Source organism: Mastomys coucha, unplaced genomic scaffold (assembly GCF_008632895.1).
Source record: "Mastomys coucha isolate ucsf_1 unplaced genomic scaffold, UCSF_Mcou_1 pScaffold23, whole genome shotgun sequence".
Classification (NCBI taxonomy): Eukaryota; Metazoa; Chordata; class Mammalia; order Rodentia; family Muridae; genus Mastomys; species Mastomys coucha.
Genome location: NW_022196906.1, coordinates 32,556,127 through 32,568,916, shown reverse-complemented (window position 1 = coordinate 32,568,916; position 12,790 = coordinate 32,556,127). Strand labels below are relative to the sequence as shown.

General features: G+C 32.9%; 2 protein-coding genes across 2 annotated transcripts; both read right to left on the bottom strand.

Moving 5' to 3' along the window:
• Positions 1-921: 921 nt before the first annotated feature.
• Positions 922-1,854, bottom strand: LOC116072176 (olfactory receptor 145-like). Its single transcript, XM_031343497.1, has one exon. The coding sequence runs from the start codon at positions 1,852-1,854 to the stop codon at positions 922-924; it is 933 nt and encodes a 310-aa protein (XP_031199357.1).
• Positions 1,855-10,994: 9,140 nt separating this feature from the next.
• LOC116072099 (olfactory receptor 8B3-like) lies at positions 10,995-11,927 on the bottom strand. Its single transcript, XM_031343346.1, has one exon. The coding sequence runs from the start codon at positions 11,925-11,927 to the stop codon at positions 10,995-10,997; it is 933 nt and encodes a 310-aa protein (XP_031199206.1).
• Between the last annotated feature and the right edge of the window lie 863 nt (positions 11,928-12,790).

The following is a 12,790-nucleotide window of genomic DNA, read 5'->3' as shown; positions in this document are numbered from 1 at the left end:
AGTATCAATGAAATACCTACAGAGCCCATTGTAGATCCAAGTTTATTATAATATTAGTTCCAACTGTCATGAAATGGAACATGTTCAGATGCTTATCAGTGGGTGAATGAATTATGAATATGTGGTATTTATAAACTCAATGGAGTTTATTAACCTGTATCACTGTGTTATCTGCAGGAAAATGGATAGAATTGGAAATCTTTGGGTTAAATTAAATACATAAGACTCAGAAAGACAGATTACATATTTTTGTGTCATGTTCAGGATCTAAACCTAAATGTATATGACATGAAACTGAAGGAAATAGGATATGGAAGACAAAGAGAAGTAATGGGTTAAGGCAAGAGAACAGTAGAGTATAATGTAAAGAAAAAGGATCACCAATACCACTTTTCCCTCATTTTCAAAATTGAACAATAAACATAGACTATCTATATATCAATATGAACTTTTCATGACATCAAGCTTGATGGTGTATATCTAAGGACAATGTTGATTAGCAGGAAGCAAGTGAAATTTTATATATTTGTGAAAATTGAATAGTGTAAGCAATTATTTTGTCTGTCAAATAATACAAATAATAAATCAAAGTCTGACTATGAATAAATATAACTATAAACCTGAAAATTCACCAAACAGATTAATTGAATTTGAACTATCAACTATACACAATCATAGCTATCTTTATTAGTTAATTAAAATGTTCTTGCTTGGGAGGAAGTAAATATTTTATTAAGTATCTCTCATAAGAGCAAATATAGCTATAAATAATATTGCTGAAAATTCAATCAAATGTTTATATTATTTAACAAATGTTTTCTAAAGTACAGATGGTATAGAAAAAAATACAATCACATAAAGCCCTTATCTGGCACTAAAGCATATAGATACAATATTGGTAAAAATGATACCAAATTCTGATTAAAACTTTGTTTTGGTTATGGTTTTTTTCAGAGCAGTTTTAACATCTTTGTTCCTAAGGCTATAGATTAATGGATTCATCATGGGGACCACAATATTATAAAAGACAGAAGATATTTTCCCCTGGTCCATAGACCCAGCTGAGGAGGGTTTTAGATACATAAATGTACATGATCCAAAGAACAGAGAAAGAGCAATTATGTGGGAGCTACATGTGCTGAAGGCTTTGGACATGCCTGCTGTGGAGCTTATTTTGAGGATGCTTGAGAGGATAAAGCCATAAGAGGTAAAGATGATCACAGTGGGTACAATAATATCCTTTCCTGCTACAATAAACAACTCTATCTCATTAACATACGTGCTGGTGCAGGAGAGCTGGAGCAAAGGGAGGATGTCACAGAAATAGTGATTGATGGTGTTTCCATTACAGAAAGTCAGTCTTAGGATACATCCGGTGTGGATCATGGCACCAGAAAACCCCATCAAATATGAACCAATCATAAGATAAAAACACACCTTAGGAGACATGACAATGTTGTACAAGAGTGGATTGCAAATGGCCACATAGCGATCATAAGCCATTGCTGTCAGCACATAACACTCAGAAATTGCAAAAAAGGCAAAGAAATAGAACTGGGTCATACATCCCTCATAAGAAATAACATTCTTCTTTAGTACAAAGTTCATTAGCATTTTAGGTGTAATGACTGAACAATAACACAGGTCTATACAGGACAAGTTAAGGAGGAAAAAATACATGGGAGTGTGAAGGTGAGAATTCAGAACAATCAGCATGATCAAAGCCAAATTCCCTAATGTAGCTATCATGTACATCACCAGAAAGAATAGGAACAGGGGTATCTGTAGATCAGGCTGGTTTGTTAACCCCATCAAGATGAACTCAGTGACCAAGGAAGCATTTTCCAGAGCCATTCTTCTCTTAAAGAATCTATATGAAGAAAAAAGATGAAATTAGGTAACATAAAAGAACAAAATGCCCCAAATTCTCCTATCTAGTCGAGGAATGTGTTAGATATGTCTGAAAGTTATTAATTTGAAAAAGTAAAACAACCACATTTCATGATATAACACTACTCAAAGGCATACTGTTCTTTAAACATTAAATATATTTTAGAGCATCAACAACAGGGTATACAAGCTGACTAGAGTACTGTCATATTCAATACAATTATTAGAAAAACAAAGGGAGAAGGGTAAAGGAGGATGTGCCAATTCGAATTGCCCTTTCTCTCTTCAGTATAGTTTCTTCAATCCTTCCTCTCATTGGGATAGAAGAGGATAGAGTAACATGGTACTGAACATCTAAGTTGGTCCCTTGTAGAATTGAAACATAAAAGGAACTTAATTCTAGGAATAGTTAATGTAGAGAACTATATGTCTACTCTGGTAGCTTAAGGGGACTAGCAGGTGTTGACAAATTAACATTTTATAAAAGGAAACCAACAGTTTATTGCGTATACTTCAAAATGTAACTAGCTTAGACTGGATAATAAATAGAGAGCTATCTTTTCCATTGATAATGAGTTGAAAGGATCACATTTAAAATGCTTTTGAGGTTCAACTGAGTTTGTCTCTTTCTGTTTCTGTATCTTTGTCTCCATGTCTCTGACTCTGTCCCTCTACCTGTCTCTTTTTCTCTGTTTCTCTCTGTCTCTGTCTATTTCTCTGTCCATCTGTATTTCTGTCTCTCTGTCTGTCTTTGTTTCTACCTGTATCTTCCTGTCTCTGCCTGTCTCTGTCTGCCTCTGTCTTTCTGTCTTTCTCTGTCTCTGTCTCCCTGTCTCTGTCTCTGTCTCTGTTTCTCTCTCTCTCTGTGTATGTGTGTGTGTGTTTGTTTATGTATGTATGGTTGTTTGTACGGGAGGGAGGTGTTTGTGCAAGCTTGTACATGTATTTTCTCAGCATGTAATTCATTACAAAATAGAGATCAGGACGAATCGAAAAGTATACAGTTTAGTATACAGTTATTGTGATCCACCTTACAAGGAATAATCTTCAGTTGGTTGTCATAGTCAAGAAAGTAGGGGCCATGGTAATCAGTGACATCCACATATGGACAGTCAGGGGCTTCTTGTCAGGTACTGTTGCTAGAATGCAGCTTTTTGAAGTCAGCTGCAGCATTCCTTATGTTAAGTGTTTAGAATCCCCATACTTGTAAAGAAAAATTCTCTAGAGAAAACTATCTTCACTTTCCAGTTTCCCTCTCCGGTTTGATGGATCCCTCTCCAGGTTAGTTACCAGCCCTCTCACAACAAAACCCATACATTCAGAAATGAACTCTGTCTGTTGAAGTAGAACTTGTTGATTAGGATACCAAAAGCAACTCCTACTTTATTGACTCTATAAACATCTTCCTCCCAGTTTTCAGGATGTTTCTCAGTGACTTTTGGTTTAATTTTATGACTTTACAGATTAGAAAAGAAAGGAAGATCTTGGATACTGGGTTCCAGATCAACACAAAGCCTTACTGCAAACATAATAAGCTCAAACTTAAAATAAAAAACACTTATGACCTCTATCATATGTGTGATCTAAGTGTTTTGTAACAAAATAGAAGTCATACAGGACATAGGATACCCATATAGGACAAAGGATGTTAGTTACTAGAGCAAATGGGAGAAAAAACTCAGTATTAAAGAGTAAAGGAAGATCACATGTCACTGTATAAAGGCCTGAATAAAGAAAAGAAGCTATAAATAAAAGAACTATGTGTTAAAAAGAAATCCATTAAATTGGGAAAGATGCCTAGACCTGGAGATCTACTATTCAACATATTAACAGGAATTATGCCTGATTGTCAACTTGAATTGTTAAGAGAGTACATCTTAAGAACACCTCACTGCATATATATTAAAACCGAATAAAAACAGGCCTATGTACAAAAAAGCCACATTTGAATTAGTTTTATTGTTGAGCATTTCATAAACATATGGGTTAAAACAAATTTGTCTCACGTTTTTGGTTAGAGATATCTAAGTGGAAGTGTCAATGAAAAAGTAGAATATAAGCATAGAATTCAAAACTTACCCTCCTTTGCTGAGAACACTTTTTTGCTTATTTAATGGGTTTTATTTACCCTGGTATCCTGAGGAGAATTTAGATGTCTTTGATTCCAAGGTGATGTAGTACAAAATTAATATTTTAAACTCGGAAATCTTTCTGAACTCCTGATCATAATTCACAAGATATTTCCTAACACTGAAGAATCACAGGGAAGCATGCAGCTCTTCTTCTTACCATCCTGGCCACTGAGCGAGACACCAGATATTTTACATAATTTACTATGATCCTACATGTGCCTGTGGTTAGGGAAAGTAGGGAAGGGGCTCTCTCAGCCTCTTCTCTGGACATGGGCCTCAGATATAAAGAGGGGATGGGGCTATTGCATTTGCTTGCTTGACTGGGATGTATGTCTAAACCTTTAGGGACTAGTTCTCTATTCAGTATGCCTTCCTCTTTAGGGAATGTACTTTCTCCCTGCTTGGGCCAATACTGAACTCCTGTCTGCCAGTCACCTTCATCTCTTAAGGGAAATCTGCTTCTTTGTTTTATTCTCTTTGTTAATATATCCACAGAGTCTACTACCATTATTGTCTACTATTGCATTATTTCTATGTTCTTACATGAAAGTCACCTTTTGCAAAATATTTTTTCACACTGTTGCTTTGTTTTTATGGATCTCTATCAAACTCAAGAAATCAGCCTTGCTAGGCATGTACTCCACCACTGAACAATATATCCAGACCCTGTAAACCGAAAATTACATTTCCTATTCTGTGTGAAGTGGTGCACTCTTTTGATTCCACCACTCAAGAGGTAGAGGCAGGTATATCTCTATGAGGTCAAGGCTAGCTGGTCTCTACATATTAATTGCCAGGCCAGCCGGGGCTAAATAAACATACAGATTTCTTAAAACATTCAAATAAAATCACATTTATGGTACAGCAACTCTGCTTTGTCATTAACAGTTTAATAACAAATTGACCTTTTCCAGTCAACAAACTTGTTATTTAGTGGTTAAAAAACAAAGATTAATCTGTAAATGAAATATGTATATGTAATATCTATATATTAGTGGAAATAATGAAAACTTAATCTCATGATAGTTTTGTTTCTTTTTGTATGTTTGTGTGTCTTTTTTCTATATTTTCATCATTTTTTATATTGCTAAACCCTAGCAGATTGGTGAAAAAATAAAGCTCGAAACAGAAGCTATATACAAATGATCATCAAAATAATAAACATTTTTGAGATTATTCAATATAATTAGCAGAAATTGAAATTAAAAACCACTTTGATATCCCATTTTATTCCAGTCAGAATGGCTAACATCAAGTAATCAAATTACAACAATGCTGATGAGGATACGGAGAAAGAGAGACCCTTATTCATTTTGGTGTCATATAAACTGGTGCAGCTTCTATAACAATCAGTGTAGGGGATCTTAAAGAAAAAGCTGGAAGCAGAAGTACCATGACTGAGTTACATTATCCATGAATACATGCTGAAAGGATTCTATAATTTACTACAGAGATATATAATCATACACATTGAACACTGCTGTATTCACAATGACCAGAAAGTGGAATTGGCTTGGATATGAGTGAAGTATTAATGGATAAAGACATAATCACATAATTCTCATCTTTGACTTACTAATATGTGATATTATTCAGTTTCACAGACCAAAAACTTCTTATTTTGGATATTATTTTATATAGATAATTTGATCATGGTGAATAAGCTTTTTAATATGTTGTTGAACTGCTTATATTGAACTATCCTTGAATCTTTGGAATAAAACAAAGTGGTCATTGTGAATGCTTTTTGGGACCTGTTGTGAATTTGATATACTAGATTTTACCAAAAAATACTTCATACTCTTTTATTAGTAAGATAAACACATAACTTATTCTTTGTTTTAAGTACTTTTAGAATTAGACTAGTAATTTAGATTTTTTTCAATATGCCACAAAGATCCTCTGAATATCATCAAACTATATTGTAATGTCACCTATTTTTATCTTTAATGTTATTAATTTGTGCCTTATCTCTTTTGGTTAATATGGATAAGGAATAGTTTTGTTTATATTTTAAATAGCCAGTACCTGTTTCTTTACTGTTTTGTGTTTCTATTTTCATTTTTGTTTCCACCTATCTTTGTTTCTTTATCTCTTTCTTTCTTTCTTCCTCACTCTCTTTTTTCCTTTCTTCTTTCTTTCTTCTTTTCTTTCTTTCTTTCTTTCTTTCTTCCTCTCTTTCTTTCTTTTTTTATTCACTTTACATGCAGCTCCGTTCCCTGCCTCCTCCCAGTCACCTCCTCCCACAATCCTTTCATTTCTTGTCTCTGTCTTAATATTTACTATTTCTTTCCACTTATTTATTTGGGGTTTAATTCATTTTTATTTTTCTAAAACCTTAAGCTATTTTATTAAGTTTTTTTAACATTTTCTCTAATTTTCAAAATATAAATATTTAGCTCTTCACTTCTATGATTTACCATTTTTCCTACACCCACAGGGGCTGTTATATTATATTTCATTTCATTTTGTTCTACTAATATATCCTTTCTGGTGTAAATTTTTAGAACATTCATGATTAAGACATGTGTTTTATTACTCAATATCTATGACTTAATATATTCTCACATTCTTGATTTCTGTTTTTATCCACTGTAATCAGATAAGCCACAGAAACCACATTTTTCTTTTTCTCTTCTTTTTCTTTTTTTTTCAACAGTTTTTTCTGTTTTAACTGAAACAATTTTTATGTTCTAAAATATTATCTATTTTTTAAAAAGTTCCAAGGATTTCTGAGAAGAATGTATTTTCTAATGTTTACACAAATATCCCTTTCATTTCTGTTAACTTTTTTGATTTATGCTGTTATTTAATTCTGAATTTTATTTTTGCATGAACACCCCACTTGTTGATAGACATGGGGTATTGACATTATGATTTGGGTACGTTAATGCTTGATAAATTTATGTTTACAAGTGTAATCTCCTCTAGACTTATGATTTTCTATATGAACTAATATTTTTGTCCATCTGAATAATCATGGATTATTTTTTAAAATATGAGTACTAATAAACTAATTTGCTTTTTAGTTGCTGTTTGGAATTCAAATTTCTAAAATATCACTCTAGGCACCTTTTGTTTTTACCATTAATTTGCATTTCTTGGAGGCATAAAAAAATGGAATCTATTTTTTAACCCAGTCTTCTAGCATGTATCTGACATTGCCACATTTATGCTTAATTTTGAAAGTCAGTTGCTGTCACTATCCTGTTTTATAATGTTTGGCTCACTTCTAATTTTCACGTGCTTATTGGCTGTTCTAATACAGCTTATTTTTTCCAGTTTTTTTTTTTTTGTGTGTGTGTGTGTCTGTGTGTGTGTGTGTGTGTGTGTTTATCTTTCTCTTCAGAATGTAGGCTTTCTTCAGATAACTTTAAACTTTGTGGTCATGAACTATTTTGCTTTGTACTGATATCTTTTTATACATTTAATGCATCAGCATGAAACATTATGGACATCTAACTTTCTGATTTTCTTTTACTGAACTTTAGTTATATTAGCATTGTACAAAATATGGGCATTCGTTGCTTGTTACATAGTGCAGAATATTCGTGCCAGGTGATTATATAGTAAAGAGAAATTTAAAATGATGTTTCAAAGAGAGTAGAAGATGAGAAAGAAAAAGGCTACAACTCAAAACTCCATTGGCGCTTTCGTAAACCTTTACCAGAATATACTCCGATCACATTGCTTTAGAAACGGGCTAACAGTTTAGTTATTAAGAATTCATATTAAATAATTTCAAGATAAAGTCACCAAATATTTCTTGTATTTAATAAGAAGGCATCAAGTTTTCTATGTCATCCTGTATGTCCAAGGTTTGGTATTGTTTTAAAAACATGTTCTTTATTAAACGTAGGAACAACTGATCCACATGCTTTTCTTCCATTCTACTCTTAACTGTGACAATCTTCTCTCTCTCTCTCTCTCTCTCTCTCTCTCTCTCTCTCTCTCTCTCTCTTCTCTTTCTCTCTCTGTCTGTGTCTCTGTGGTGTGTGTGTGTGTGTATCTCAGTCTCTTTGTCTCTGTCTCACACTCTCACACTTTGTTTCTCTCTCTCTCTCTCTTTCTCTCTCTCTCTCTCTTTCTCTCTCTCTCTCTCTGTCTCTCCCCCCTCTCTCTGTATGTTGTATTTAATTTTCTGATATACACACACGTACATCAAAGAAAGGGTTCATGTTCTCTTTGTTATCACCCTGAGTTATTTGAAATAGAGTCCTACTCACTAAATATGGAGGTGGTCTCTAGCCAGCAGGATCCAGTGTTCCTCCTGCCTGCACATACTATGCAGCTCTTAAGTTGTAAGAATAAATCCTGGATTTATTATAATGAGGGTACTGAGCTCCATACTCAGATCATTATGCCTGTGTAGCAAATGCTTACACTATATAAACGATCTCTCCATCACCAGATCTATTTCAATGACATTATATATTTTGAATTTCCACTCTTTGAAAAGAAAATCAAATAAGTACACCTTTAACTTGACAACAAAAAGCTATCAAATATATCATCTGCAATAATTTAGCCTTACATTTAAAAATTATTTTTCCAAATTCCATTAAAGAACAAAAACTCATATAAAAATAAATGTTTTCTAAAATTGTAACAAATTTTATTTATATTTTGATATTTGTTGGATGAAGAATTAGTAAGATAATTAAATATAGACAGTCTAATTAGTGATCGGATATATAATGATGTTAAGTGCACCCCAGCTCTGGACAATTAGAAACAATGGAAATGTTATTTGCATAATTACAAATTCTGTCCATTCTCTAAGGAAAGTCTCTTACTCAAAAGTAGCAAACATATAGGAGAAAGAAAAGCTGAAAGAGAGGTCAGCTGTTTTACACAAATAGAAATTTTGGAATGAAAATCGATGTTGCCAATGGCTAATATCTAATCACAATGAACAAATTAACAATTACTTATACTAAACTTATCAACACATAAATACAAAGTTATGACAAAAACATCAAAATATTGAATGTTATTGTAGTACAAAGCTGCCTATTGTTAATTGATTACTATCTTCAACACAATTATTTGGTCTGTTTTCTCAAAGGTAAAGAGAATACAACCTCTTATTCTAGAAAAGGAATATAGTAGTTTGGGTTTGAGAACAAATTTTCTCTCAGATTACTGAATTATCCATTTGTGTTCAGATGCCTAAGCTTTTCCAATGGAAACAGGGTGTTTGGATGATAAAAAGTCCAGGTATCTGAAAAACTTATTGTCCCAGATATTCTGACAGACAGAAATTAATATTTTATTATTACCAATAACTTCAATCCATCCTACTTAGAAAAGTCTAGAAAGTTCAATATATTTAAGGCCCTTTAATTTGGAGATGAAACATAGTGGGATGCTTCAATTTTAATGTTTAAAAATTTTCTAAATTTCTGATTTGACTTTTAGTTACGGTTCCTCTTTGATTCTTTATTAAATTAATTAGAGATTAATTCATGTGTTATATTCACACCAAAGTACATACATGGAATTCTGAAGGCAGCCTTTGGGAATCAGCTTTTTTCCATTCCACCATGTTGGTTTCTAGGGATTGAACATAGACCATCAGGCCTTGCAGCAGGTACCTTTACCTGATGAATGCTCTCACCAGACAATGTTTTAGTTTCTTAGTCCACTCAGATGTAGCTGTTTCCCTTTTACATTCAAATATAATCATCATTTAACCATTGTTGAATAGAGTTTCTCAAAACTTTGAAAGTAGATGATAATACAATACCTTACATAAAACATATGTATTTAGGCTGAAATGTATCTTCGAAAACCTGGTAGCGAGGGAACTCACATAATTTTGGCTTTGGGTCTGTTAGGGTATAAGGTTATGTTGTTAGATTTTTTTCCTCTCCTACAATGATCTTCTTAAATATCAAACACCAAAAAATGTTCCAAATTCATATTTTTGATCATGTTTGTGCAAAAATCTGGCTTATAAGGCAATCACTTCCAAACTATTTTTAAATCACAATAACAAAAAGCTGTTTTCTGACAGAATGAAAATCACCATTTATCCTGGTAAATGTGTTAATTATCTAAAACCAAAGTAGTCGGCTTTCTAAAGGAATAGTGGTTTTGTATGTTTCCATTTTTCACATTTACTGAAACAAAACTAATAAAAATTGTGTCAGAAATTAAGAAAGATGACATTCTTTTACTTGAGGCATTGTGTTGAAATAATTGTGACACTTTAATTATAATAAAACTTGGTGCACATCAGTATACTTCATATATCCAGAAATATATATGTACATATATATATATGAAAAATCTTTAATGTGAGTTTTTGGTACAATGATGAATATAAAAATACAACAATCTCAACATTTATAGTTTATAACAGCAAAATGTATTGCATTAATAATTTTTGTGGAACTTTATCTCTACCTGAGATATTCATTTGTTAAATTGAATGATGAGATTAAAGGTAGACTTAGTCTTATTTGTGAGTTCATTAAAATACAACAAAAGTATCACACTTTTATTATATGAGCACAATTTCATCTCAGCATTTGTTTGATCATTAATGAATAATTTGTCTTTTTTAAGAAAGATACTTATAACAATAATTAAAATGTAATAGATTAAGTTTTTAACATGAAAAAGTAGGTTAATAAATCATAAGAGAAAGGAGTAGCTATTATTAACAAAACATGCAAAAAAATTGAAAGTATATCGATTCATTACACAATACAATAGGAAAACATTTCATCTCTAATATCTTTGTTTTTGTTTATTTCTGGTTTTTCGAGACAGGGTTTCTCTGTAGCCCCTGCTGTCCTGGAACTCACTCTGTAGATCAGGCTGGCCTCGAACTCAGAAATCTGCCTGCCTCTGCCTCCCAAGTGCTGGGATTAAAGGCATGCGCCACCACCGCCCGGTATCTAATATCTTAATAAAATAGATACATTTCCACATAACTAAAAGCAAATAGAAATGCTATTTTTATCATAGTTTCCACCTACTCAAAGTTTTCCTCAGGGCAACTTTAACATCTTTGTTCCTCAAGCTGTAGATTAAGGGGTTCATCATGGGAACCACATTGGTATAAAAGACAGAAGAGATTTTTCCTTCATCCATAGACCCAGCTGAGGAGGGTTTAAGATACATAAATGCACCTGATCCAAAGAAGAGAGAAACAGCAATTATGTGGGAACTGCAGGTGCTGAAGGCCTTGGACCTGCCCTCATTAGAGCTGATGTGAAAGATGCTGGTGAGAATGAAACCATAAGATATAAAAATTGTGATGCTGGGCACAAGAATATTGATGCCCACAACAATGAAAACCTCCAGTTCATTGACATAGGTGCTGGTGCAGGAGAGCTGCATCACAGGTAATATGTCACAGAAGTAGTGGTTGATGGTATTTGCATCACAGAAGGTCAGTCTTAGCATGCACCCTGTGTGAGCCATGGCACCAGAAAATGCCATCAAGTATGAACCAAGCATAAGATAGGAACATATTTTAGGGGACATAGCAATATTATATAAGAGTGGATTACAGATGGCCACATAGCGGTCATAGGCCATTGACATTAACACATAACACTCAGAAATAACAAAAAATGAGTAAAAATAGAGTTGGGTCATACACCCCATATAAGAGATAATATTCTTATTTAATATGAAGTTCAACAACATTTTCGGTGTAAACACTGAAGAGTAACAGAGGTCTATCAAAGACAAGTTAAAAAGAAAAAAGTACATGGGGGTATGAAGGTGTGAATTCAGTCCAATTAGAATTACCAAACCCAAATTCCCAGTCATAGTTACCATATACATTATAAGAAACAGGAAGAACAGAGGGAGTTGGAGATTGGGCTGGTCTGTTAAGCCAATCAGGATGAATTCAGTCACAAAAGACCTATTTCCAAAAGCCATTCTTTTCAGTTGGAATCTGTAGGCATAACACAGGGTTACATTCATTACAAAACAATTTAACTCATCACATATATATCTCTTCCCACCAATATATATACTCACAGGAAAATTTCAAGTGTACCTCAATCTCAAATTGTAGAAGTTGCCTTTCTCATGAGCATGAGTAGTATAGTTTCCATTATTACATTCTTTTCAAACCAAATAAATAAATCAGTATTCTTCAGCTACTTAAACTAATGAATGAAGTCTGGGTCATTTCATGAAAATGTGAAGGTTCACGAGCCAAGGTATAAGAAAGTTGAAAAGGTACAGAAACAACTTTCACATCATTACTTTATTTGATTTTCTTGTTTCCTAGGAAAAAATAGCAAGAAGTCTTAACAATTGGTGCTGACCTCTACTTCGATTAGATAGTACTAGAAAAGGAGTCAAATATTTTTCATACACAAGGGCTCTGACAATAAGCAAGGTTACTAACTACTATTTATGACAGAATCAAAGTTGTAAATCTACATTTAAAAATTTTGTACTTGGGGAAAGAATTATTCATACTATACTTTTAAACTATCTCTACTTCCTATCCAGATCATATTTATGTCAGTTGTACTTTCATCTCAAAGTTTAATAAATGGGAAAGAAATGGGCCTCTCTTATATCCTTGAACTTCCATTTATACATATATATGACATTAAGGTACACAGATTTCACAAACTCACCCTTGTTGAGCCAGAAAACATTGGTATTTCCTTATTCTTGTTTGAAATAAAATTTTCAGGATTTGTATTTCATGAGGCTTTTGTTGTTGTTACTAAGACTTAATTAGTAAAGTATCTTAGAAATATTTTTGAATTCTAAGGTACATT

Excerpts from the sequence above, each read along its gene's own strand:
- LOC116072176 (XM_031343497.1), bottom strand. The coding sequence starts at position 1,854 with ATGGCTCTGGAAAATGCTTCCTTGGTCACTGAGTTCATCTTGATGGGG.
- LOC116072099 (XM_031343346.1), bottom strand. The coding sequence starts at position 11,927 with ATGGCTTTTGGAAATAGGTCTTTTGTGACTGAATTCATCCTGATTGGC.